The 26,405-nt window shown below is 41.8% G+C and overlaps 1 protein-coding gene across 1 annotated transcript in view; it reads left to right on the plus strand.

The window, feature by feature from the left end:
* Positions 1-720: 720 nt before the first annotated feature.
* The window catches only part of SUCLG1 (succinate-CoA ligase GDP/ADP-forming subunit alpha), a 180,471-nt gene continuing 154,786 nt past the window's right edge, over positions 721-26,405 (plus strand). The window contains exon 1 of the mRNA XM_085642659.1: positions 721-990. Within this exon, the coding sequence (XP_085498785.1) occupies positions 957-990 (34 nt within the window). The 5' untranslated portion in view covers positions 721-956. The remainder of the gene's footprint in view (positions 991-26,405) is intronic.

The raw sequence follows: 26,405 nt of genomic DNA on the forward strand, positions 1-26,405 counted from the left end.
GGATGTAGTCTATGGAGGCGAGGGCATGTGGACTGACGTAGTCGGCGATGGAGTCGCTGAACTGTGGTCAGGGTCCAGGGAGTCTGTAGACGAGGGTTCCTCTGAGGGTGTTGTTGGGGTCGGTGTGGATCTGGAAGTGCATTTGTTCGTCGGTGCTGGTCGAGACTCTGAGGGTGTTCCTGTGGACGATGGCGATTCCTCTTCCTGCTCCGTTGGTGCGGTTCCTGCGCGGGAGATCTTGTAGCCTTCCAGGATGGCTATGGCGATGTCAGGTGCTCAGGAGGGGTTCTGCCAGGTCTCCGTCAGGAAGGCGACGTCTGGGGAGGTTTGCAAAGCAATAGGTCTCACATTTGCGCAAGTTTGAGCTATTGGCATTGTAAATGACAATGCTTTATATGTTTGTTTTTGTTTGTAAAACACAGGTAAAAGGCATTGTCATTTACAATGCTAACGGCTTAAACTCTTGCATATGTGAGACCTATTGCATTGCAAATGCTTGTTTATATTTATATGCTTTTCTCTTCTTCATTGCTTGGTTTCGCTCGCGAGAAAGTGTCACTCTTAGTTGCTGTAATGTCATTCCGAAGTATACTGACATTATGAAAATGTCACACCTAGCAATCTAAAGCTTTGGCAGCTATGCTAAATAGTCTCTACTGATCACTTGTCACGCTAGGCTTAATGAAAACTACATTTCCCAGCATGCTTTCAAGTCTTCGTGCTGCTACCCTCTTCGGTGTATTCCAAATGCCTGAAAACAAATTTCCACCCTACCATATTGAAACTAAAGACTGCGGGGAAACTTCCCTAGCTCTAAGGCGAACGTACAGTCTTTCGTCTATGTTTCTGCTTCAGTCGAACTGCCGACCTCTACGTGGCGTACGTGCTCCTGCGTGTCCGTGCGTGCGTGTGGCCCCCTGCGCGCGCCCCGCGTTGTCATTGGCGAGTGACCCAAGATGTTTACCGGCAGGTTGCTTGCTCGATCGCTCCGTGAGTACGCCCGTGCTGTTAGAGGGGGGTCCCCCGTGAAGGGGAGAGAGGTGCATGGTGGTACCTGTTGTTTTATAGTTTTATTTTTCTAGCTTGGAAAGTGCACCCGATTTAAAGACTTTTCACTTGTATTCGATGCATGTATTGGAATGCTGGTTAGAGCTATCCTGGTCATTTGGAGCAATCCTGGCAGCTGGTCTGACGTACGGGATAAGAGTCGGCCAAAACGCGTGTGTGATTTCTTCGTACCCACCCTTAACTGAGGTTCCCTTTATAAAATGGATTTGCAAGGAGCGAGGTGGTTTCAGGGGGTCGATGTGTTTGTACTCGTGTACCAGATGAGACGACACTAATCAGAACTTAATTTTAGGTTGTCAAGGTTAAGCCCCTCTCCTCTTGAAATTTCAACCTAACGTTTGTCCACGTTTCTATGCGTACACGTTGGGTCACTCTTCTCACCGCCCTTCTGAATTTGGAATAAACTGTGTTGCTTTTTGTTTTATGAAGTCTATTTCGCTCGAGTTTGTTGAAGTTACAGATTCTTCGCGTGCAGGATGGTAATTGCAATGCAAAAATACACTTTCGCACAAATTCTTGTTTGTTACTTTTGTGTAGAAATATCGTAAATTAGCCACACGAACATTATAAATACGCAGAAATAAACTTTGAGTTACAGTTTTATGCCATTATTCATCTAGGGGACTGCGTCTTGGAATTAAGTGTGCCAAATGCGTCATGTTAGATACAATAGCCTTTTGGAAAAATGCAACTTTTAAGAGCAATTGTGCAGTATTGCCATGCAGTTATATTAAAAGTTAATGCCCGTGTGTTATGCATGTAATACTTTTTCAGTGCTTCTGTCTTCTCAGCACAGTAACAAGGAGCCACAGGTAATGGGTGACGTTTATTGGGTGGGTTGTGTCTGTAGTAGAAAGAATGCTCATGGTCCGTATTTCCATCACTTGCTCATCACATCTAAGTCCTATTAACTTCAAGCCTGATCCAATTGTTGATTGGATTCTAAAGTGCCCTACTCTAATTAAGTTCTGAGATGTAAAGTTGCATGGATGCTAGAAAATCTTTTCCAAAGTCATGTGATTGTCGACGTCCACCCCTAATTAAGTGACGAGGGTCGATAGACGGTGAAGGGAGAATCCTGAACATTAACCCTCAGTCAAAACCATTAAGAATACTTGCACAACCAGGCTGCTCTAGCTCTGTCTTTGTAGGTTTATTCAAATAATTGTATCATTACAGCAATGTGCTTTTAAGAAATGAAACGTTCACATCTTACATTTGTTAAATAGATATTCAAATTAATAATAGCCAGTTACAAAGGACCACGTGCATCTAGCTCTCCAAATAACCAGCAGTTTAATAGAAAAGCTTACTAAGACACGATTATCTGGTTCTTCTGCAAATAGCTTGTCTTTTATAATGTCCTGGACAAAGAAAAGCACATCATATCCTGGTATTCTATTAGAAAGCAGCTCTAAAAATGCACATTAAGCAATCCAATATGAATTTAACATGACATATTATTTTAATTGGCTGTAATTTACATTACTCTTTACACATAACCTGGCCTATGTTTTATTAATGCAATAATATGAGAAAAGGAAAGACGGATTTCTGTATGTTCTTTACAACATCACCACACAATAGCTCATAACCTTAGTGTGTAAAGCACACATCCTTTCAACTGGGCAAACTAGATATCTGTTACATTTGCCCACATTGACAGTCCATGTTTTGCAGATGATTTTTAGTGACTTTCAGAGGAGCAAAATGAAACATGAACGTACACCTCGTTCACAACAAAAATACACTTCTCTGAAATGTGACAAGCCCATTTGGTGATAAGGCCTAGTTCTGTTAACATAACCAAATCATGTAAGTCATTATTTTTCGAATTAAATAATTTCTTTACACATGATTGATGCCTTGGTACTTGTATACCCATGGAGTTGAGTAGGCTGTTGTAAGTTTTACTGCATTTGTTTTATGTGATACTAGCAGGTACTACCACTGCCAGAGTCACTACTTATTTATGATTGTTTATCATTGTTCCCATATAATTGTTTACTAGCGAAACACTATCAGTTCATATCTCCGCAACCTAACCTGTTTTCTTCTTTTAATTTTATGAATCAAGAAAAAGTAAGGTACTGGTCGAAAAACTGCTACATTTGCTAGTAATTGCAGTCAAAACATTAATTTTTCAATTTTCTTTTCGTAGTATAACCAAAGCTTTTTTATGTAATTAGTAATTGTAACGAAGCATTATTTATAGCTTCATAATGTCACTAAAGAATTGTTTGCAGATTCTAGGTGAGCAAGTTGCCACGTTTGTGTGTTGATAGCTTATTGTGCCTTGGGTGACCTAGGCACAATTTAACAGCTGCAAGGTCTGGTATTTCTTCCACTGATATGGCTCTGAGAGGAATTGCCTAAAGGGTATTTTCTTATTTTTGACTGATCTCTCATTTATTTGAAGCATTTGGGGAATAAATGGGTCTTAAGATAACAGCTCAACTCAAGACTGATTACTATTCAACAGTGCTGATTAGAAAGGTAGGGTGAATTCACCCTAATTTAGATTTAGATTGTTTTCCCCTTAAAGGTACTGCAGATTTTATACTTCAATAGTGCACTGTAATGATGATTTTATCTTGAATTATGAATGCCATCAGATAGTACATTTGCTCTTTAGTTGAGTCAAAATTATTGATAGCCACTTGCATAGGGTTCTTGTGGCCAGGATTTTTAATCAGTAAACATGTTACCATGACATAGAAATTATGCTTCCCAATTTTGAATGGCATGTTTTTTCCATCTTGGCGATATGTTGACGCAGTCACAGTTTCGAAACAACGAGAATGAATCCCAACTAATTATAATTTTGATGCATGGCTTAACCTTTCTGCTCCCACTTGATGACTGACAAGTGGTCATGTCAGAATGTCTTGCTGTAGTTTGATGCCTTATGTCTGGGGGTCTTAGCACAGCCCGCCATAGAAGAATAGTGTTATCCCGCAAAGTGTGCTTTTACCCATTAGGTTAATAATGCCCATGTGATGCAGTTTTCTGCACCATCCACTTACTGCCTCCTGGGGGGAAGGGTGCGCAATGGATTTAGGTACTGATTTGAGAAATAATCTTAACAGTCCATATATATTATTCAAATGATCATTGGTGAAGAACACATGAAACGTGTGAGGAGATAAGTCTTTACGATTTTAACAGATTGCCAGAAGATCTGATGTAGGAATAAAACCAATTCTTTAATCCTAATTCATCTATATTAGAAATTGATTGTAGGTTGAACAAACTTTTTGTTGTAGCTGACACATTTCGTCGTCGTATGCAAATTTCTACAGGGCTACAAAATATACATACAAGTTATATTCCAGATAGATTTAAAAATCAGTTAAAACAAACAATATGAAACTCACAAACAAAAGTAACCAGATTACATGAAAATTGCCTAATAGATCTGAATCAATAACATATTTCCTTCAATTAGTACAGTATTAAATAATCGTATGTATATCTGCATTAGATAATCCTGTTATCCTTAGCTTGAGGTAGGAACGTCAAGGTATCATGAGATCTAGTCTGTATAAAACGCTGGGTTCCTAATATAAGGTACATAGTATCATAAAAAATATAACTTTCCAAATTCACTTACTAAAACCAATAAAGGTTCCATCTTGTTACGTCAAAGTCCATAAATGTAATCTAATCATCCCCCAATTCTTACAATATCTGTAAAAATCATATAATTTAATTCAAAATATTACCTTGAATGCGTATGTACTCATCCAATCCATTGAAGTAACGAACCAGAATTGTACCTTTTATAATAAATGTATTTTAATTTAGTCCATAAAGATGTGAGCCTCTGCTACCCAATATTTTATATCTAGTACCTTGATCAATTCTTACCTTCCTACAATTAACGATTCAAGAAAAGCCTAACTTAAAAATGAAACCAAACCCAGTTATCAATGTATTCGAAAATGAAATGTTCATTAGCAAATAGCATATGGTGCTGTAATATCCACTATGATTCTCATTTATCACTTGTATCTAATTCCAAAAGAGAGACAATCTTACATGAGGTCCAAACACTATATAAGCCACTTAAAAAATGTGATATTTTTACCAAGATCCCATTGAATAAATTAGTGTAATATACCGATATTTGATTTCATACATACAAACATTTGGCTAATACTTGGTCAATGCACACCTTAACATAAAAAAATGTAACGTATTGTCCAATGCAAACTCGCTAATCCATTGCTTACATCCAATATCAAAATGGGCCCCGTTTCAAAATGTGTAATCTTAAATCAGAACCTAGTTCCTACAAGCTCAAAAACAATGTACCTGATGCTAGTTTGTCCTTTTAAACATTAAGCTGCATAAGCATGCCAAATTTGAAATAAATAATTCCTCCTAAAATAAATTACTTTAGATGTTACCTCTCTTATGGAGTAAATGGGTTAATGCATGGTGTCGTGCTCGCAGCATTCATGCAAGCACTATCTTGTAATCCCTTTCTATAGTACCTCACAGACTCATCCAGCCTCAATCGACTGGCAACAAGAATAAAGGACGAAAACAGGAAGCGACCAGCACCATATTGTAAACACCAAATACATCTACATTGTAGTGCCCTTCCCTATACTAATGTAACCCAAGGGGATGTATGTATAATATATCTTAAAAAAAAAACTCCCATGAAGTCTTCTTGTTACTCATACAATCTACAGACTTTATTTTACATTCATGCATGATTCAGTACTCTCGGCGTTCAAATTTAGCACCATCTTGGAATCACTTGTATAGTAACCCAAAAGCCCATCCTACTTCCAACAAACAACAACAAGAAATTTACAATTTTTTGTAGACACCAAATAGTCTACATTGCAGTGTCAGATACCTTATATTTATGTAACCCATATGGAAGGGTGCATACCATTTTATAAAAATCCCACAAACGTACCTCGATAAATCTACTCGCCCACTCACTAAGAAGAGTCAGATTTTATTAGGTCGAGCTATATTTCGGACCTACTCTCCTAGTCTGATGAGTTGACACTGAACAGGTGCTCTGTTCAGTCAGAAAGTGAAGGAGCAATAAAGAGGCCTTTAAATCTTTTTATCTAGTCACATTTGCTCTGTGTTCTAAGAGTGAGGCCAGAAGTCAGTTTATAATTACTTTTCCTTCTCTAACTGCCGAGTTTCAGGATTTTGTAAAGTGATGTGTCTGACGTGCTGTACGAAGTGTGAAATAAAAGATTGTAGGGTACCAGGTTTTTCGTAACACATTTAAATAGCTAATAAGTAAACAGTACAAATATTTCAGTATTTGTAGAATCTCATATTTCTTAACTTATGTGTGATGAAATATATATTTTACTAGGCTGAAAAACAAATTGGAACAGTTTACTTGGTGAAGTGCAAATGATTAATATGTTTTCTGAAACCTAATTTTCACAGATTATTGTTAATAAACAATATAGTTTTATCAGTAAAGTTTTAAAGTAGTGGGAGGGTTATTGGCTATTTCTTGGAAATTTACTGTCTGTAAATTATCATGCACTACTACATCATGCTTTAATAATATATTTATTAAAAATGAGTGTTTAAAACACAAACTGAGAAACACTCCTGCCCCTGCGCTGATGGCAGTGCTACTGGTAAACTGAGAGGCAAGTAACGGATCATATGTACCCCATCTGTGGACTAGATTTTGATTACACATGGAGCAAACGTGTAGTCTAATTAATCAAACAATATAGTTGTGTACAGGAGAAATGTTGAATTCACGTATTTGAAGGTGCACTCGTTAGAAAAAAGCGACTGTAAAAATATTTTTTGCCAATGATCACACCATTTGAGACCAGTTTATGGGTCAAGTACGTTAGTTAGGTTGAGTATATTATTCAAGTTACTCGACCTGAAGGTCCAGTAACATTTTTATGATTTTTCGAGGCCTGATTAGGTATTTTTGTCATTCATACAGTTCTACACACTCAATTTTAAGATTTTTGTTATCTTGTTAGCTCCATGTCTATGGGTGCTTAAAGGACATTCTACTATAAATTATATTTTTGGGTGGAACGTTCGATTCATTACATAGTGTATAACATCATCTTGGAGAGAGAGACCAATATATATGTTATAATTTAACATCTAATGGCCATAACCCAGATTATGCATATCATGTGAAAAATATCTTTAAACATGTAACTATGAAGACATCAGAATAGTTTTATTAATATCCCATGTGCACCATTTATAAAACAATACACAGTCATGTTTCCAAAGTCTTCACAGAAAAATATATAATTTGCTAGCAGTATTGTGGCAATATTCTGCACTCTTCTATCTACTGATCCATTTGGCTTCTGTTTTTCTGAGATGTCTCTATTTTCTTCTCTCTCATCCTGCCTTACATGTTCCAACCTATGGAAACATATTTCATTCTCCTCTGGATGTCTCCTGGAAATGTAAAGCCACCAGATAGTTATTTCTGTTTTTATGACTCATATGTGTTCTGGTATCTGAACCTTTAAACAATCTTTAAAGGACTTGTACTACTGCACACAAAAATATTACCACACCAACATCCCTGCAAGGATGTGGAATTCCTATAGCCCGGCGCCCAGGACATATTGTTTGGGGTCAAGACATCAGGTTTTTATGTGTATTTTGTCCTTGGGACAAGTAGGCCCAACCCCCTGGAGCACAAACCCTTTGGCTGCCAGGTTGCAATACCACATTATGGATTAGGGAAGGTTAATGTAATATTTTGTCCAAATGGTAATACTTATAAATATTTATGGTTCATTAATTGAAATCATTTATTATTAGGGTGAACGCCCTAAGTAAATGTAGTGAGCTCTGAGTGCCCTACTGACAGTTGTTCCAGTATAAAAATGTTTACAAATGTTTTCAAAGTTTAGCAATTTCAGGCCATGTATAATGCTCCCAGAATGCTCTCTGATTTGATGCACATATGTGCAGAAGCTTGAAAGCAAGATTTATGACTCTTTGCTATCAACATAAAACTTTCATAACACAAGCATTGGCATAGCCAATAGGTCTCGCCTTTGGGACCCTATAAGTGTTTAGCCATGCAGCACATTATACTTGGTGCTACACCATCTACTGTTCTTTAACATGGAAGCTTTGACACTCTTAATTACATTAAGAAGTACTTGCATTCTTATTTTTGTACAACTGGTAGTCTGAATTTACATATCTGAAAGTACTTTCATATGCAATAATAAAGAAAAAAGATTTTTAAGTGAAATAATTTGCTTGATAACACAATTTAAGCAAGGGAGCCACAATGTGTCCAGGTTTTCTGGTTTAACTTTGTACAAATCAGCTAATAAATCGGTAAGCATGTGTCTTAACAGCTGAATCCTGGCTCTCGAAGTGAGTGAAGTTGGCTCTGATCTGCAGTTCTACAAATACAGTCTGAACTCTTGCTCACTGAAAAGATAGCTTTAAATACGTGCCAGTGGGAGCTCCAGGGTGGTAAGTGCACCAGTTGCCAAGGGTGCTCCAGTTTTGTTGGCAGCTGGGGGTTCTCTGAGGTAGCTCCTGCTCCAGAGTGTGAAGTTGCTTCAGGATGTACTGCTTCTTCAAGGGGCTAGGATTTGTATTTCCTTCGTGTTGGGTGGGTGCTGGGGAGGAAGTGGCATAACGTCTGCAAGTATATAGAGTGTGTGCAAACAGAGGGACACATAGAGAGGGTCAGGGGAGCAAAGGCAGACCGAAGGATGGAAATACAGGGGGCATAAAGCAAGACAAACAAGGTGGTGTGGAAATCAAGAAAGGGAGACAAACAAGAGCAAAAAGCGTTACAGACAGTGGTACGGAGGGAGGCCACAAAATCAAGATCAAAGGAAAGAGACAGACTGCGTCACAGGTAGAGGGGCCGAGAACGGTGGAAGGAAAGAGGTCCACCGAACCACAGGGTTAAAAAGAGAAATACGCTCCAAGCCAAAGTGGGAGAGACCGGCAGAAGTAGAGGGTGCCACAGAGATAAAAGCACAGGCAGGAAGGGGCTGGGAGAAAAACAGGGGCATATATAGCCAGAGGGACAGGGATAACAAAGAAGGATAGACCCAGAGAGAGGAACAGGCAAAAAGATGGTAGAGGGCCATAGATATAATATGGTCCTATGAAAACCTGTTTAACATGGCTGCCGGAAACAACCAACTGTTTTTTATGGTGATCCGTGTGTTATGTCATATCTTCACTGTGAGTCATTTCCATTCATCATAAACGTATGTTAGTGAACAGACTGACAATGAGTGATAACGTAATATTAACGGGGGTTCTGCCTTTGCAACTGGAAGTCGCAGCTAACAAAGATGGCTTGGGCTTCACTCGCCAGCAATGCTCCTTTTAATTTATTATTAATATTTAGAAGCGATACATAATTGTGCAGAGTCAAAAATATTCTGAAATATTACCAGACAGGAGAGACCATACATTAATTAAAAAGAAGACTTTGGAAAATTCGAATTTAGGAATTCATTGACTTTTTCTCAACAATGAGAATGTAGTCTGTTTATTTTCTGTCATTCTGTTACTTCCAGTCCCCTAATTATTTCTGTAAAATAAGAGAAATTAGAAAGTGAAAAGGGCAATTCCAACTCAAGGAGAGACCACAAACTGGTAGTGAAAATGGAAGATACTCCGAAGTGAGCCAAGAAGAAAAAACACTGACAAAAGTAGAAGGGAGACCGAGCTTACTGGACTGAGAGAGGGGCACATAATAACAAGGAGCTACAGAAAAGGGTGAGCATTGCGGGCGCATTTGCTGCAGGGAGGGAGAGGGCAGTGACACACTAGCCTTTAAGAGGAATGTCAGAGTCAGAAAATAGGAACGACTGATATGGAATAAATGAAGTATAAACCACTGGTGAGGATAGTGCAGAAACAAAGCTACACCATCGTTCTTGGCTACAATTGAATACTATTGGCACCTCACCACCTTTTACCAAGACATTTTGTCTGACATAGATACCAACTTTGTTTACAAGCAGGCCGCCTCTCTGCTCTGTGGCCATTTAAGACTGCTACAAGAGCGCGCAGAATTTAACTCAAGGCTGCAAGCCTAGCGTTAGTTCGGCACCATACATATAAATAAATCAGCTGAAAAGTATTTTCTGTCTCCTGTGTGTCTTGCGGCACATAAATAGCTTGCTATGAAGAACTAAACCGGGCTAAATGTTTACACTAGTTATGAAAGTACTTTCGCTATGAAGAAAAATAAACGCTTCTCTGTTCATGGCTGTTGCAGATTTCACTGTATGCATTCTCTGTGCACAATTGGATTGTCACCAACGTCTGCTATTGCGGTAATTATTGGGCCAACTTTTGCTTGCGGGAGTTGCGGTTTGCCATGGAACTCCGTGATTAATGCCCGCTAAAGTTGCTCTTTATTACATTCTCTGTATCACTCTAGTGGCAACTGGACTGTGGCTTTCCTTAATGTTTTTTCCTTTCAGCCCCAATAAAAGGTTTAAAATAGTTACTCGATAAGCCAGGCGAGGGTTAGAGAATGCAGCTGCCCAATATGGATATTTCCCAGACACCAGAGGAGCCCAATGTATCGTGTTACAAAACTCGCGGAGTTTGTGGGTGGCGAAGAGAACTGGTCCTTTGTGTGTGAGCAGCATTTCCAGAAAGGGTAAAAAAACAAGCTTTGAGACAGGGCAACTACAAGCATGGCAGGAGGGAAGGCATCAGTAAGCAATGGAGAGGTACGGGAGTGAAGGGGGCAGCATGAGGAAAAACAAGGTTTTTGCCCCACAGAAATGATCCGCGGGAGATCCGTGCGGTGCGCCAGCAAACTTGGCCACCCCACTGAAAAACTAGCTCTGCAATCTTGTCAAAAGGGAGTCCTTCCATTCTGTCTAGATCAGAAGCCCTTTTGGCGGATGTTAAAAAGCCCGACTTGGAGTCACGTTTTTCTGCAAAGGCACCGCGCCAGCCTCTTTGTGACGCCATGTATGAATATGTAGAAGCACCGTAGAGCGGGTGCCTTGTGATTTAAAAAAAAAAGAAATAATAATAATTCCTGGTCAAATATTCATAAAATCATTGCACAGCAGGGAGGGGGCTGAGCCGTACGTGGATGGCAAGGGGTGAAGATGCCGGGGATGTGGACACAGAACCCCGTGATGGAGGCTGTGGTGCAGGGCATCCATGGAGTGAGTCAGGAGGTATTGGGAATGTGTTCGAGCCGGGAAGCCCGCTCTCGAGACTTCAGTCTTTGTGTCGCTGAGCAGCTGTGGTGCGGCTTGCTGATAATCAAAGGCGAGATGGTGAAACATGAAAGCTGCGCCATGCTGATAATACCAGCTCTGGTGTTAAGAGCTCAAACGCACAGTATAATGCTAAACAACCTAAAAAGAAACACATGCGATCGTATTAATCCTTTTACAAACACAAACCAACCGCGCGCAAGTAGGGGGTGAGGGGGGGGTGCGGCCGAGAGCAGGCAGCGTTTCCCTTGCGGGAGCGAGCACGATAATTACTAACACATGGCACCGCTCGCTCCTGCAAGGGAATCGCCAAACATGCACGCTTTGCCATTGAAAGCAAAGCAACTCGTGCACGTTTTTGCCTGCAAACCTGGAGCGATTTCTAAAGGTCTCTTTCCTAAGTTGCGCATGCGTACTGCGTAGGCGAGACCTAAAAATAAAAGCAGGGAAAAAAAACATTTTTCTAAACTACTGTAAAATTTCAGGTCTCATTTCTTTGCAGCATCATTTAGTAACGTGTTGATGCATGCTAGTATTTCCCAAAATATTCATAATGAAACATCAGGGTAACCAGTTTCAATAAGATTATGGGGAACACAAATGAACAAGCCTAGGGAAATCCAGCAGGTCTAAAATTGGTGGGTCAGCTTTTTAGTTTTGTCAATGTGTGAATTGTTTTGGCATGGTTTTTGTTAAACCTTATTGATGTGGGAGCTGTTGGGCCCTCACCATTATAACAAACATTGGCAAAAGTAAAAATTGTTTTCGGTCTAAAAAAGCACGCACTGCCATAGTTTTTACTGGCTCTGTACAAATCTACTTTGTGTGCCAATATGCTTCATGTGTGAGAGCAGAATGCTGTCTCACAGTGAAGCCAGCCGATGCAGAGAGGGAGCGAGACAGAATTTTAGTAAACGCAAAAGGTCATGGTCAACGCCAAACCAAATTAGGAGCTCAATTATTAAAGAAAGTCTCAAAAGTGCACCCATGGTATATGTCCTTGCATTAAGTGCAGCTATATCTCCTTCGTGAAGGCCCAAGAATTTACAGAATTAGGACAAGAAATAGTACTAGAAAATAATTGGAACTGCATTTTAGCATGAGCAAATATGCATGTGAAGACTTGATCATGCGAAATTCTGAGTGTTTGCAAGTTCACTTTCCCTCCAACCACTTTTATCCCTACTCTGGAAGAAGTTTTACATATGCCGTTGTCGGGAGTAAATTTCCAACACTTCTCAGTATTGGAAAAGGTTAGAGAAAAGTTGTTGAAAACCTTAAATCATGCAAGTTGGTAGGTTTGCACAAACTCAAAAGGGCCTTCTAACCCTGGAACTATTGCTTACCACTACCTTCAGCCCCAGTATGTAGATCTGCGGAAACAAAGGGGATTGCGAGTATTCAAACACTACTGTGCTATGAGCCCTGGCATAATCAGAGAGGATGTATCCGAGCTCTTAAATAAAGAGATTGCTGCCATAATTTGTCACCCCACTACATGGCACCAAAGGAACAAGTGGAGTTTGTTACAGGACAAGTAGATTTATGAAGCAACCTGCTCCATGGACATGTAGATATTGTATTAAATTCCACACCCTTGGTCACGTAAACTGTATATGGTGTATAGTTAATGAAATTATTGATCTTACAGCTATATTCTGTTGGTTTTTACCATAATGGCAGACACTACATTTCCCCACATCTAAAGAAACTTGTTGGTGTCTTGGTCATCCAGTATGTGGCATTGGTTATCATATTATTAGTTCTTTCATAGCTGGGACAGAATTCACTCTTGACAGTGACTCCTCGTCTATATACCCACTTGGGTTTACTGGAAATGATACCGGGGAGCATTGTTGGACATTGAGAATATGCCAATGTGTTCTAAGTATATTAAAAATCTGATATTGAGCTATGAAAGCTATCTCTTGATCGGCTCCTCTCATCTTCCCCAGTTTCTGCTCACAATTCTTATTTTTGTAATGTGCTTTTTCTGTGTGATTTCATGACTCTCGCCTCTCTGCCTATACTAGACAAACATCACTGTAGCCGCAATCCTTAAAATCATCTTTTGTTTTTCTTAAAGATGCTATCTTGGCTACAATTATAAATGGCTTGAACCATCTCCCCATAAGAGATCTAATTAATGATAGCTTTCAGGTGTGGACTTGAAGCATGTAAAATACTATTGCACAATGTTTTGTTCTGAAATATAGTACCCTGTATTGCATCTGAGTCTTCTTTTAGCAAAAGCTCCCAAAATTCTATCTTTTATCATATTTTAAGGCTGGATGCACATTGAATCATTTAATATTCAAAAAGCTGAAAAAAAATACCTCTACTCCACCTCTGTGCCTCTTCATATAAAGAGGATGTAGTCCTTATACCTCCCCTAAAAATGTGTTCCAGTGATTGTGTTGTGTGTTGGCTCAGGCATGATCCCTCTAAAAAATAAAAATAAACATAAAATGGTTTGCATAAGAGGAATCAAACTTGGAGCCCACAGCTGTTCCTTGTTTTTATAAATACCACGCGCCATCATGTAAAAATACTTTGTTGTTTAGTATTATCCTTGCATTCTCCTTTAGCATTCAAGTATGTTCATAGTGACTTGCGCTGTGTTAATACAAATAGTATTTCAGTTCTTCTATGTTACTTTCCATCCCAATACATCTATACAAATTGGTGATCTGTCATAGGAAAGACCATATATTAATTATTATATTGAGAACCTTCAATTTCCTTCAATTGTCCTTACTGTCCCTGTTAGACATGGCATCCTTGGCGGTGTTTACTCCCTAACATTTTACCTTCAACCTTACCTTTTGCTGGCTTCAGGACTCCTCACACTTTACCATTGCTAATCAGCACTAAAGTGCTTGTGCTGCTCAGTAAACATGGAAAAAATGACTTATACCGAAAAGATCTATTTAATTTACTTGAAAGTCCCTAGTAAAGTGACACTACCTGGGCCCAGAACCTGTAAATTAAATGCTGCAAGTGGGCCTGCAGCACTGCTTGTTCCCCCCCACTTACATAGCACTTTAAACGTCTCAGGCCTGCCAATACAGCATGTGTGCGCAGTTTTAACCATCCTTTTTAATACATGTAAGTCAACCCTAGGGTAGGCCCTGGACAGCCCAGGTGGTGGTGGGGGGGGAAGGGGGTGTCAATGTATGTAAAAAGCAGGGTGTGTACTTTTTAGTTTTGCTTGTCCTGGCAGTGAAAAACTTTAAAATTAGTTTTTGCACTACTGCAAAGCCTACCTCTTCAATAGAATAACACTAGAGTTACCTTATTAGATTTAATAAGCTGTAACTTCAAAATGTGAATTCATATTTAGTGTTTTTAGAACTGTAATGGAAAATCCTAACTTATAATGAAGTTGGATTTTAAATTAGATTTTTAAAAACGATACTTTTAGAAAGTTGGCATTTTTCTGCTTTGCCACTTGGTGACTGCAGCTTGTCCTGGGTGACATGACTGGGCACAGTATGTGTCCCTGGATGGGCCACCACTGGCAAGATGGGAGAGAAGAGCTGGAGACAGCCGCACTTACGATTGAATAGGCTGTGTACTGCCTCTACTCAAAAAGCGGCATACCCCTGTAGTTAGTCTGGAACCAGGACAAGGATGGCAGGGCACCCGTACACTTCAAAGGCAAGCCCCTAGAAGAGTCTCCCCACTTCAAAGGCACAACTGGGTGTAAATATTGGTTCCCAGACACCAGCTCTTCAGTACGCTTTTGGATTTGTGGATACTATGCTGTGCTGCTGAAAGAACTGCCACTCTGAAAGACTGCTGCCCTTCCGTGCTAACCTGCTGAGGAGAACTGGACCTGCATCTGTTGAACCCAGGACCTCAAGAGTGTCTTCAAGGGCTAGTTGGCTGACCTCCTGACTTGAGCCTCAGGAACAGAAGGTCCAACAACCTTGACCCCAGAACCTGGCCTCTGCCATTTGTGTGTCTACCCAGCCAAGTAGTACCACTCCAGGCTTCGACCCTTGGAAGTGGGCCGAAGATGCTCTGCCAGCCTCTGTAAATCCAGGGAAGCCGACACATCTCCTTTTCTCTGCTGTTGCGAAACCCCAAGCAGAACCGCTGCATCGCCGCGTGAACCCCCCCCCTATTGTAAAGACCTGCATCGCATGCAGCCCACCACTGCGTGACACATCCTCGTCACAGCCCTCGTCCGTCGCAGCCTTGACGACGAACACTGACTCGCAGCTCCTCTGAACCAACAGATCACACCGACTCTGCGACGCATCCACGACGCCGTACTTTGCACCACAAGCTCTGTTGCAGCAGAACTTTGGCTGTGCGACATCTTTGACACAAACCCTTGCAAAGCTTCGTAAGGTAGGATTTAAGGTACTTTGTTCAGCTGGCCTAACTGGGTCCCTGGAGCTGGTCCATGCTCCATCATGGTCGACCTGAACTTATGACTTTGTCCTGTTCAGACAGATTTCCACAGTTGGCTCTATTTTCACTAAAATCCATATAGCAGGTTCTACTGATTGGATTTTTATCATTTCGGTCTTGTTTTATATATTAAAATATTTCGAGTTCTCTGCTGGATGCTTTTTACACTGTCATGATTAATCTGAGCCTCAAGGCAAATAGAACAAAATCTTTCATATTGAAATGTGGGCCGAAAGTAACCAACGCGAAGGAATTCATGCTTGATGGTTCGGAGATTATAGAAGTCACCAACCTTTCATATTTAGGCGTGCCACTGGGCGCTGGTTTGAACTGGAAATATCTACAGAGTGAAAGGTTTTAACATTTTCAAAGGTCATTGACGCTGTGTTTAGATTTTCTAAAAGACTAGGGCATAAACCAGTAAAAAAATTACTTTGTATTTATAGGAGCATGTGCTTATCTATTGTTTCATTAGAAGCTGGAGTGTGGGCTATACCTACAGAAAATACATTTCGAGAAGGCTTCGTGCAGTCCCCTTCCACATTGTTCTGCAAGAAAGATGCAGCTTAGGGTTTATTAGGAGACCATATTCGATTGCAGCTTCTTATACTATGGCTCAGAGTCTGGAACAGTCCAAAAACCCAGTTTTGTAGACTAGTGCTAACCAACTGCTTAGCAGTAGATAAGGCCCTGGACATACCATGACTTAATTTTGTTAGAGACTCCTTTATAACTTTGGGCACTCCAGAGTATTTTTTCATGCCCAACGCCGTTACTGCCAACGCAGTACCGATTGTCAAATAACTTTTTTCTCTGCACACTCATACTACTCGTATTGCAAAAAAGACAGATGGGGCGGCAGAGGACACACAAGCACTCCTACATGTCAACCCCACCCTGCATTGTTATCTGCAAATAATTGTACATGAGCGGCATACATTTTTACTAACCATGTTCCGCCTAGATACTTTACATTTTCTGGCAGCATTTCCTATCCAGGGTGCATAGTTTTCTTCACTGCCTCCTTATGACTGTGATGGATTTAAACCCCAGAGCACTCTACCCTCTTCTGCACCATGTATGTATGTATATAGTGCAAAGGAGGCAGTGTCTCTGCCCAGCTTTAAGAAAGTCTGAAATTAGATCACATAAATTAGCTTTTGAATATTTACGCAGCCTGGGCAGTAAAGAGGTTATCCATACAGACCTGAATTTTATCCTGCGTGCCTTCCAGACTTTAAGCAAATACTGATTTGGGAGGCTTATTTTTACATTTGTTATGTTCTATAAATTGGGAGTGGTAGTTCAATGTACTGTATTTTTTTTATGTAAACTTTGTATGAACTGTATATGGTATATAAAGTAAAATATCATGCAGGAAAATAGTTTTTAATGCTATTTTTGCAAATTTGGTTCTTTTTCTCATGCATTGACTAGATTGACATTATTTCCATATTGTATATTAAAGTAGTTTTAACTTAGCTCAAGGCATCTCAAAAGCTTTCAGTAGACCAGACTCTCCAGATCGCATAACAGGCCCTTTCTAAACCTAATTTTAAGGACTTCTTTGGAGATTTTAGCACTTTTTTTTATCTTTGCCTTAGGAGGAAGGTGTCGTGCTTAAGGATGGCTTATGATAAAATATAAATGTATTTTCGTTTATTATGTGTTTTGTTATGCACCTTAACATTTACAGTGTGCACTTTTATGGTTCAACAAACTGAAATAAAGTTATTTATTTATTTATTGATTGAACTCTATTTTCCTAACTTGTGTGCACAAATACTTTACACATTGCCTCCAAGTTAAGACTGACTGCTCTGTGCCAAGATCCCATTGGGTTGAGCACAGGTTAATTTAGGGCTGGGTTGTGCCTCACCCTGACAAGTGTGGTTGCTGCTTGACTATGGCTCACCCCCGGCTTAACTAGCATCTCATTTTCATACAGTCCTGTGCAAATGATGAAAGCTACTGGACTATTAATTGCAAAAAAGTAACCACATGCTGTGCATTTTGATTCTGTGGGTGATTGATCTATTCCCTGAAATGATTGGTCTCCCTGGTGGGAATGCTTCTAGCTTATGCACCTTAGATATACATGAAATCTTGGTGAGTCAAGTTTCAGAAAGCTGTTTAAGTCAGAAACTAAGTCACTCCTTCCATTCAACTAGTCTGGAGTTGACTTGTTGAACTGGTATGGGATTTATTCCAATTTCTCATAAGTTGATATTTTAGTTGTATCAATGTCTCCGTTTGTGAATCATCTTTGTCCATGATGACTATATTGCCGCCTTTATTCGCTTCTTGTATTACAATAATATCATCATCCTCCTCATGAAGTCTATTCAATGCTGCCCTTTGACTTTTTTAATATATTTGAAAGAGTGTTTATTGCGATCTCCCAAATTGATCTTCTAATTTGTATAGGTCCATGTCACTCTTCTAGAAAACTCCTCAAAGACCGAGTCAGAGGAACTTGGTGGCAAAAATCCCGAATGTGGTTAATGTGTGAATGGCCTTTAGACCTATATAGAAAGTACGAATGAATCTGTTTCAGTATCATAGATGAATGCCAAGCAGGTGACTTGCTGTTTTTAACTAGATTTTTCTCATAACCCTAAATAGATCAACATGTGCATTCACATATTCACAAGATATAGTGGGAAAGTAATTTAGACCTCTACTCCAAATTTAAATTCTATCATTATCCAGTATTCTCAAGGACAAATTAATTATTGTCAATTTACAAGTTTCACCATCATTTGTTGTGTAAATTAAGGCGTTCGTCTCATTAATATCACTCCTAATTAAAATATCTTTTAGGACTGTTTCTTTCTGCTTTGTCCTGTTTGAGCTGCTATTTTTATGCTTTTTCCCCCCTTCTCATCTGGCTCTACTGTCCTTCTCACTTCCTTTCTTCTCCTGTTCCCTATTCTGTGCCTCTATACTTTGTCTAAAAAGGTTGAGAAATTGTAAGTCATAGGACCATAGAGCTAGTACCTTCACCCTGATTACTTTCTGGCAAAGATATGGAGGTACTGCTCTGCGATACATTTGAATCTTTCACTTTTTCTACCACCTCCCTTACCTTTCTGATGCTAATATTATTGTTCTTTCCCGCAAAAGAAAAACTTCATAGTTTCTAATTTCTTTCAAGTTCTTGTCCTTTAAAAATACTTGGCAATTTGCAATTTAGTTCTTTGAGGTCTACTCTTGAAGATTCATACCTTTTAATTTCCATTTTAGCTATCTCCTCTTTAAGTTTTTTAATCTTTCTTTCTGAGTTTTTAATTAAGATCCTTATCATATTCTAGGAGGTTTAATGGAGTCTGTCTTTCTACTCTACATGACGATTTCTGCCTAAATCTGAAATGTTAGGGAACATACATTTGTTTCCGAATATTTTTATTGATACGTTTTCTGAGAAATCAAAACTTTGCAGTGCGAAAGAATAGCATCGTAAAGGCAAATAAAAATTCTTAAACCCCTTGGAATTCTTTTGCTTTCAATGTTATTCAAGGTAGCCCCATCTCACCATTTAGCAGGTTCCTGTTGTTTAAGCCTTTCAAGTTTCAAAAACGTGTCCTCCAGTCTCACAGCCTTCCTAATCCCTGTGTCTTTCTGCACTCTCCAGTTCATATTTCTTCTCTACTGTCCTCAGAATCCATTTTGATTCACACCAGTGATAGTGCTGTCAGCAGCCTAAATTGACACAGCAAATAATTTATAATTGGTAACAGAGACATTAGAGCAGAAATATGTGTCCGTCACTATTGGCAATAGCAGTAGGCGCCAATTAAGAATTCCACGGTGCCCAAGTAAAACAGGGATCAGCCACCACCATCCCTTAGGTAAAGACAACCTAAAGTTTTCCTATAATTTTATTTGTACAATAACCTCAACACTCAATATATTTATTGTTAGGAATGGCGATTTCTGGTTGGCTAAGGCTTGCGCCAAAGCCAGGCAGAAACCACCACTCTAGTCAGGGCTGGGGAGTTACACGCCAAAGATAACCCCTGCTCACCCCCTTGGTAGCTTGGCACAAGCAGTCAGGCTTATCTCTGAGGCAATGTGTAAAGCGTTTGCGCGCGCACCCAGCAACAACACCCAAGGCCCACCACAAAGGAAACTCCACACAAGGTATTATATAAAAATAGCCTTTGTATTATACCAAACACATTAGATAAAAAAACACACACACACTTTACAATGTGCCAACAGGCACGGGCAGAATTTACAAGGGATTATATATACAGGGGACAGGGCCACATGGACCACTGTCAGGAATTAGCACTTAGAACATAGCACAAATCACCAATAGTAAACGTAGAACATAACACAAAGTAACTGTAGAGCACAACCAGTCTCTACTGGCGCAATACTGACCTCAGCGTCATCACACTAGCATCAGGTGTAAAACCTATCCTGCATCTATCACAGGGACATAAATCACATTATGCAATTCTCATTGGTCTAACGCATTAGACCGAACCACCTAAGTATAACTATACTAGGGGCGCACATCGCACAGGGAAGTACATTCTCCCTACCATCAACCTAAACAGGTAAAACAACCTCCTAGGCAGAACTAACCACATTTAGAGGTATAAGACACAGGGTGCGCAAAACATGCTATATACAGTACATTTCCTAGCACCAAAAGCATGAAGACATGGTGCGCAAAACATACTACACCGTACATTTCCTAGCACCAAAATCACATCAGCATGAGTCGCAATAATACCTCAATCACATTAGGGCCCAGGTCGCACCAGAACCTAAACGTAGCAGCTGCCCACTACTTGCTGGGCACAAAGCAGGGCCTAAACGCTGCAGCTGGCACTAAGTGCTGCGCAGCTGTGGAAGGCAACTAGGGGCCTGGGCTCTCAAGGGCACTGGAACCAATGTCAAAACGTTGGAGCCACCTAGGCTCTAAGACAACATGTCCCCATAGCGTGGGAGCCACAGAGGCTCTAAGAAACAAATCATGCCCCCTAGCGTTGGAGCCTTTCCTGGCTCTTAACGACAAATGCCCCCAAGTAACGTTGGAGCCTCGTGGGCTCAGAGAAAATAATGCCCCCGACGATAGAGCCAGCTGGGGCTCTAAGAATAGTGAGGCCCAATGTTGGAGCGGCCCGCTGTCAGGTGGGGCCGCTCAGAGGGTCGGCACCGATCTCACCTCCCCTCAGCCATCCCACTCACCGGGCTCTCTCTTGCTTGTAGGCTGGCTTCGCCCGGTCCCCGTCTCGGGACCGGGCCTCTCACCGCGGGGTGGGCTCCTGCCATCAACACTCCTCTCTTCACCTCCCTTCTGCCGGCAACGCGGAGCCCCGCCGAACTCCTGGCGCTGAATTCCGCTCTTGTGGGGCTTCCCTTCCGTCCCGGAAGCCCCGCCCACAAAGGAACAGCTTTGCCTGCCTTCCGGGTCGCGCTGGGCAGCGGCCCGGAAGGGATTTGAAGCGCGGCGGTGATTTCTTCGTAAGAGGGGTAGGCTCCCTCTAAATTCACGACATAAGGCGGGGTGGGCACCCGCCAGACACGGCAAATCGCGGGGTGGGCACCCGCTCTGTACATAAAGAAAATAGAAAGGCGGCCATGACGCGGGGTGGGCACCCGCAATTTCCCAATGAAAGCACAATCGGACAACGAGGGGTAGGCTCCCTCCGAAGTCAAAACATGCAGCTCAGCGCTGCGAAGCTCAAGCGCTCCTCTGGCCTGAAGTAAATCCTTATAGTGCTCCCAGGGTGCTAGGAGAAGCAAGGAAGCGCTCACTAGGCGCTAGAAGTGTGCAAAGTTCCTGGGGCCAAGAAGATAGATCCAAGCAGGTCCCAGGAGTTCCTTAGGCATCCAGGGGCTGGGCAGGGCCCAGGGAGGCAAGCCTTCCCCTGGGCCCCAGCAGCAGCACGCCTCTGGTAGATTCAAGACAGAACGCAAGAACATTTTCATGGGGTCAGAGCCCCTCTTTTATACACCAAATCCCTTTGTTCTGGGTTCAGGGTGAGGGGGAAAACCAGTCGCAGCTGGTTGGGGAGCACCCTTGATGTGCTCAGCCCCTCACTCTATTCACTGGCAGGGCTAGGGTCGCCAGTCGCACCACAGGGGGCGGAGCCAGCATTGTGTGGGGAAAGCCCTGCCCTATTCAGGACCCAGGTGTACTCCTCCCACCCATCTAGCTGCTGATCTCCCTATTCACCACCGGGTGACTCCTCCTGACTCTGGGGAATCCCTAGCCCGTCACATGACCTCAGCCAGCCAATCACGCGACAAGGCACACATTTTACACTGCACACCGAAGTGCCCACTTCTAGAATTGGCACTTCCATACTAGCTACACGCACGCATCATTGCGCAGCATTTAACCACACGAATCTGTACATACCAGACTCGACCATGCACACCCCACGCATCAGGAACTACCAGGGACGCATACATTCCCCATGCATTCCTATGGGAGGGCAGGCCTATCTCACCACATGGGACCCAGGGAAAGTGCGCAGGAACCAAAAACCACTATCACCAAGTCACCAATAAAAGCAAAAAGTTTCAGGGGTGAACTTGCCAGAAGGGCCAAGTCCAACATTTATAAAATCAATCATAATTCATTGGTGAAGGATGCAAGAAACGATTTACTGATGCAAGGCGATTAGTGTTTCCAGTTTGAGCAGATTGCAAGAAGAGCCCATGTGGGAATAAAAACAATTCTTTATTTATAATTCATCTGTACTCAAAATTGATTGTAGCCTGAACAAATTAACATTTTGTTGCAGCTGACACATTTTGCTATATTCAAACTTCTCCATGGTTGCAATATAGACATAACATATATTTCAAACAATTAATATGAAACTCACTAAACAAGTACCCAGATTACATGGAAATTCTCTCATTGGACTGAAGTAGCATATCGCCTTTAAGTAGTACAATACTGAATAATCATAAGTGTATCTACATGAGACTATCCTGTTATCCATATATGGACGAGTGAGTTTGCATTGGACAGTGTTTGATTTTTCTTTTTTCTGTCTAGGTGTGAGTTGACCAAGTATTACCCAAACCTGGGTAAACTATTACTTAATGACACTAGTCATCAATCTATTACGCTGTAATTTATTAGCTGAGATGAAAATAGACTTTACAGAATCCTGGCTGAATGTAAACATGAATTTCAAGTGAAGATGATGCTGATTGTCATAATGATTCCCAAACAAGCTATTTGATCACAGTTGCCTGGTATAATTTCCGATTTGGTGTATTTTGACACTTTTAAGTTAATCTTTGAGGTCTTAAACATTCAGTCACACAAGAATTTCAGTACAATATTTAAGATGGTGAAGGCCCTGGCCTCTTAAAGGCTAAACACCTTTTTTTTTACTTTTAGGGCAGTTCATGCTCAAGTCTTTGTGAAAAATTGGGTTATTAGTTGAGGAGGTTGAAACCCTACTCAAGCAATTGTCGCGTAGTTCCTAAAAATACATAGGTTCTGCACGTTTGTTGGATAACATAAACTAAGGGCTTGGTGCCAAGACTGATTCCGGGCACCCCCAAAACATATGTCAGCCTATAGATCAACTAAAATATTTATGTTCATAGATTCAGCCCCCGAAGAAGGGCCAGAAAGGCCCGAAATGCATTCGTCACGGACATGATTATGTTTGAAGCATGAATTGGAATTTCTGCCATAAGTTGTATATAATAAGAATGTGATTTCTGTGATTGATTTCTGTGATTACAACAGATTAAATCATGTTGCATAGAACAATGTTCTCGTGATAACAATTTGTTTAAACAGCGCACTATCGAGTGTTATATTGATAATGTGATTTAAAAAAATATATATATATTGAGATTAGTGAATACATGTTAGCAAAGGCACACCAGTTATAGTGCACAGAGGTCAAGTAGCAGTACTTGAATACTGATGAGCAGAATGAAGGCATGTCAGGACAGCATGTCTACCTCTGTAGCATGCTTAGTTAAATAAGAGTACTGTAGTACAAACAATTAAACCAGATTACAAGGGAGTGCTCATCTTCAACAAAAAAAGGGCCTTGCTAATTAGGCCTTGGTTGAGGAACATGGATCAACAACCGCATTCCTTGTCGGAGTGAACCACAAAAAGCCACTAAATTAAGTATTAAACCTGTGGTAACTTCACACGAAAGCAGTCAGGCTTAACTTGGAGGCGATGCGTAAAGTATTTATGCGTGCAAAAACAACAATTGATGGACAGAATGCAGAACAATGTCATACATTCACCCCAGTACAGAGATCTGGGCCTAAATCCATCGTTTTTTTGCTCACCATGCCATTCCAGTTTGAACCCAGCCATATGCAAATCAGTCTTGACCCTGTGCCCCATGGGAACAGTCCAGCCCGAACTGCCAAACCAGGTCCTCCCTGGACTGGAAACAAGCATCCTAGGACCGGTTTCGGGCTTTCAGCCCTCGTCAGCCAGGATAGCTTGATTCCAGTGGCATGGAGAGCAAGGGACTCACGTCTGAGCATACCCTTCCCACTCGGGGTGACAAATGCAAAAACAACAATTGATGGACAGAATGCAGAACAATGTCATACATTCACCCCAGTACAGAGATCTGGGCCTAAATCCATCGTTTTTTTGCTCACCATGCCATTCCAGTTTGAACCCAGCCATATGCAAATCAGTCTTGGCCCTGTGCCCCATGGGAACAGTCCAGCCCGAACTGCCAATCCAGGTCCTCCCTGGATTGGAAACAAGCATCCTAGGACCGGTTTCGGGCTTTCAGCCCTCGTCAGCCAGGATAGCTTGATTCCAGTGGCATGGAGAGCAAGGGACTCACGTCTGAGCATACCCTTCCCACTCGGGGTGACAAATGCAAAAACAACAATTGATGGACAGAATGCAGAACAATGTCATACATTCACCCCAGTACAGAGATCTGGGCCTAAATCCATCGTTTTTTTGCTCACCATGCCATTCCAGTTTGAACCCAGCCATATGCAAATCAGTCTTGACCCTGTGCCCCATGGGAACAGTCCAGCCCGAACTGCCAAGCCAGGTCCTCCCTGGACTGGAAACAAGCATCCTAGGACCGGTTTCGGGCTTTCAGCCCTCGTCAGCCAGGATAGCTTGATTCCAGTGGCATGGAGAGCAAGGGACTCACGTCTGAGCATACCCTTCCCACTCGGGGTGACAAATGCAAAAACAACAATTGATGGACAGAATGCAGAACAATGTCATACATTCACCCCAGTACAGAGATCTGGGCCTAAATCCATCGTTTTGTTGCTCACCATGCCATTCCAGTTTGAACCCAGCCATGTGCAAATCAGTCTTGACCCTGTGCCCCATGGGAACAGTCCAGCCCGAACTGCCAAGCCAGGTCCTCCCTGGACTGGAAACAAGCATCCTAGGACCGGTTTCGGGCTTTCAGCCCTCGTCAGCCAGGATAGCTTGATTCCAGTGGCATGGAGAGCAAGGGACTCACGTCTGAGCATACCCTTCCCACTCGGGGTGACAAATGCAAAAACAACAATTGATGGACAGAATGCAGAACAATGTCATACATTCACCCCAGTACAGAGATCTGGGCCTAAATCCATCGTTTTTTTGCTCACCATGCCATTCCAGTTTGAACCCAGCCATATGCAAATCAGTCTTGACCCTGTGCCACATGGGAACAGTCCAGCCCGAACTGCCAAGCCAGGTCCTCCCTGGACTGGAAACAAGCATCCTAGGACCGGTTTCGGGCTTTCAGCCCTCGTCAGCCAGGATAGCTTGATTCCAGTGGCATGGAGAGCAAGGGACTCACGTCTGAGCATACCCTTCCCACTCGGGGTGACAAATGCAAAAACAACAATTGATGGACAGAATGCAGAACAATGTCATACATTCACCCCAGTACAGAGATCTGGGCCTAAATCCATCGTTTTTTTTGCTCACCATGCCATTCCAGTTTGAACCCAGCCATATGCAAATCAGTCTTGACCCTGTGCCCCATGGGAACAGTCCAGCCCGAACTGCCAAGCCAGGTCCTCCCTGGACTGGAAACAAGCATCCTAGGACCGGTTTCGGGCTTTCAGCCCTCGTCAGCCAGGATAGCTTGATTCCAGTGGCATGGAGAGCAAGGGACTCACGTCTGAGCATACCCTTCCCACTCGAGGTGCAAAACCATGCAAAAAACAACAATTGATGGACAGAATGCAGAACAATGTCATACATTCTTCTCTTGACTGGGGGAGAATGTCTGCATTGTCAGCATTCCGTCCATCATTTGTTTGTTGTAACGCTTTTCGCCCTAAGTGGGATGGGTATTCCCAGACGTGGGACCCGTGCTCACTACGCCACTGGAGTCAAGCTATCCTGGCTGATGACGGCTGATAGCCAGAAACCGGTCCGAGGATGCTTGATTCCGGTCCAGGGAAGACATGGCTTGGCAGTTCGGGCTGGACTGTTCCCATGAGGCACAGGGTCAAGACTGATTTGCATATGGCCATGTCTGAACTGGGGTGGCGCAGTGGGCAAAAGAACAATGGATTTAACCCAGATCTCTTGACTGGGGGAGAATGTCTGCATTGTCAGCATTCCGTCCATCATTTGTTTGTTGTAACGTAAAGTATTTATGCAGCACACACACAGTAATAATGTGAGAACACCAAACAAGGAAAATGCCGCACCAATTTAGAAAAATATAGTCAAATGTTATA

This window comes from Triturus cristatus, chromosome 2_2 (genome assembly GCF_964204655.1).
Source record: "Triturus cristatus chromosome 2_2, aTriCri1.1, whole genome shotgun sequence".
In the NCBI taxonomy this organism is placed as follows: Eukaryota; Metazoa; Chordata; class Amphibia; order Caudata; family Salamandridae; genus Triturus; species Triturus cristatus.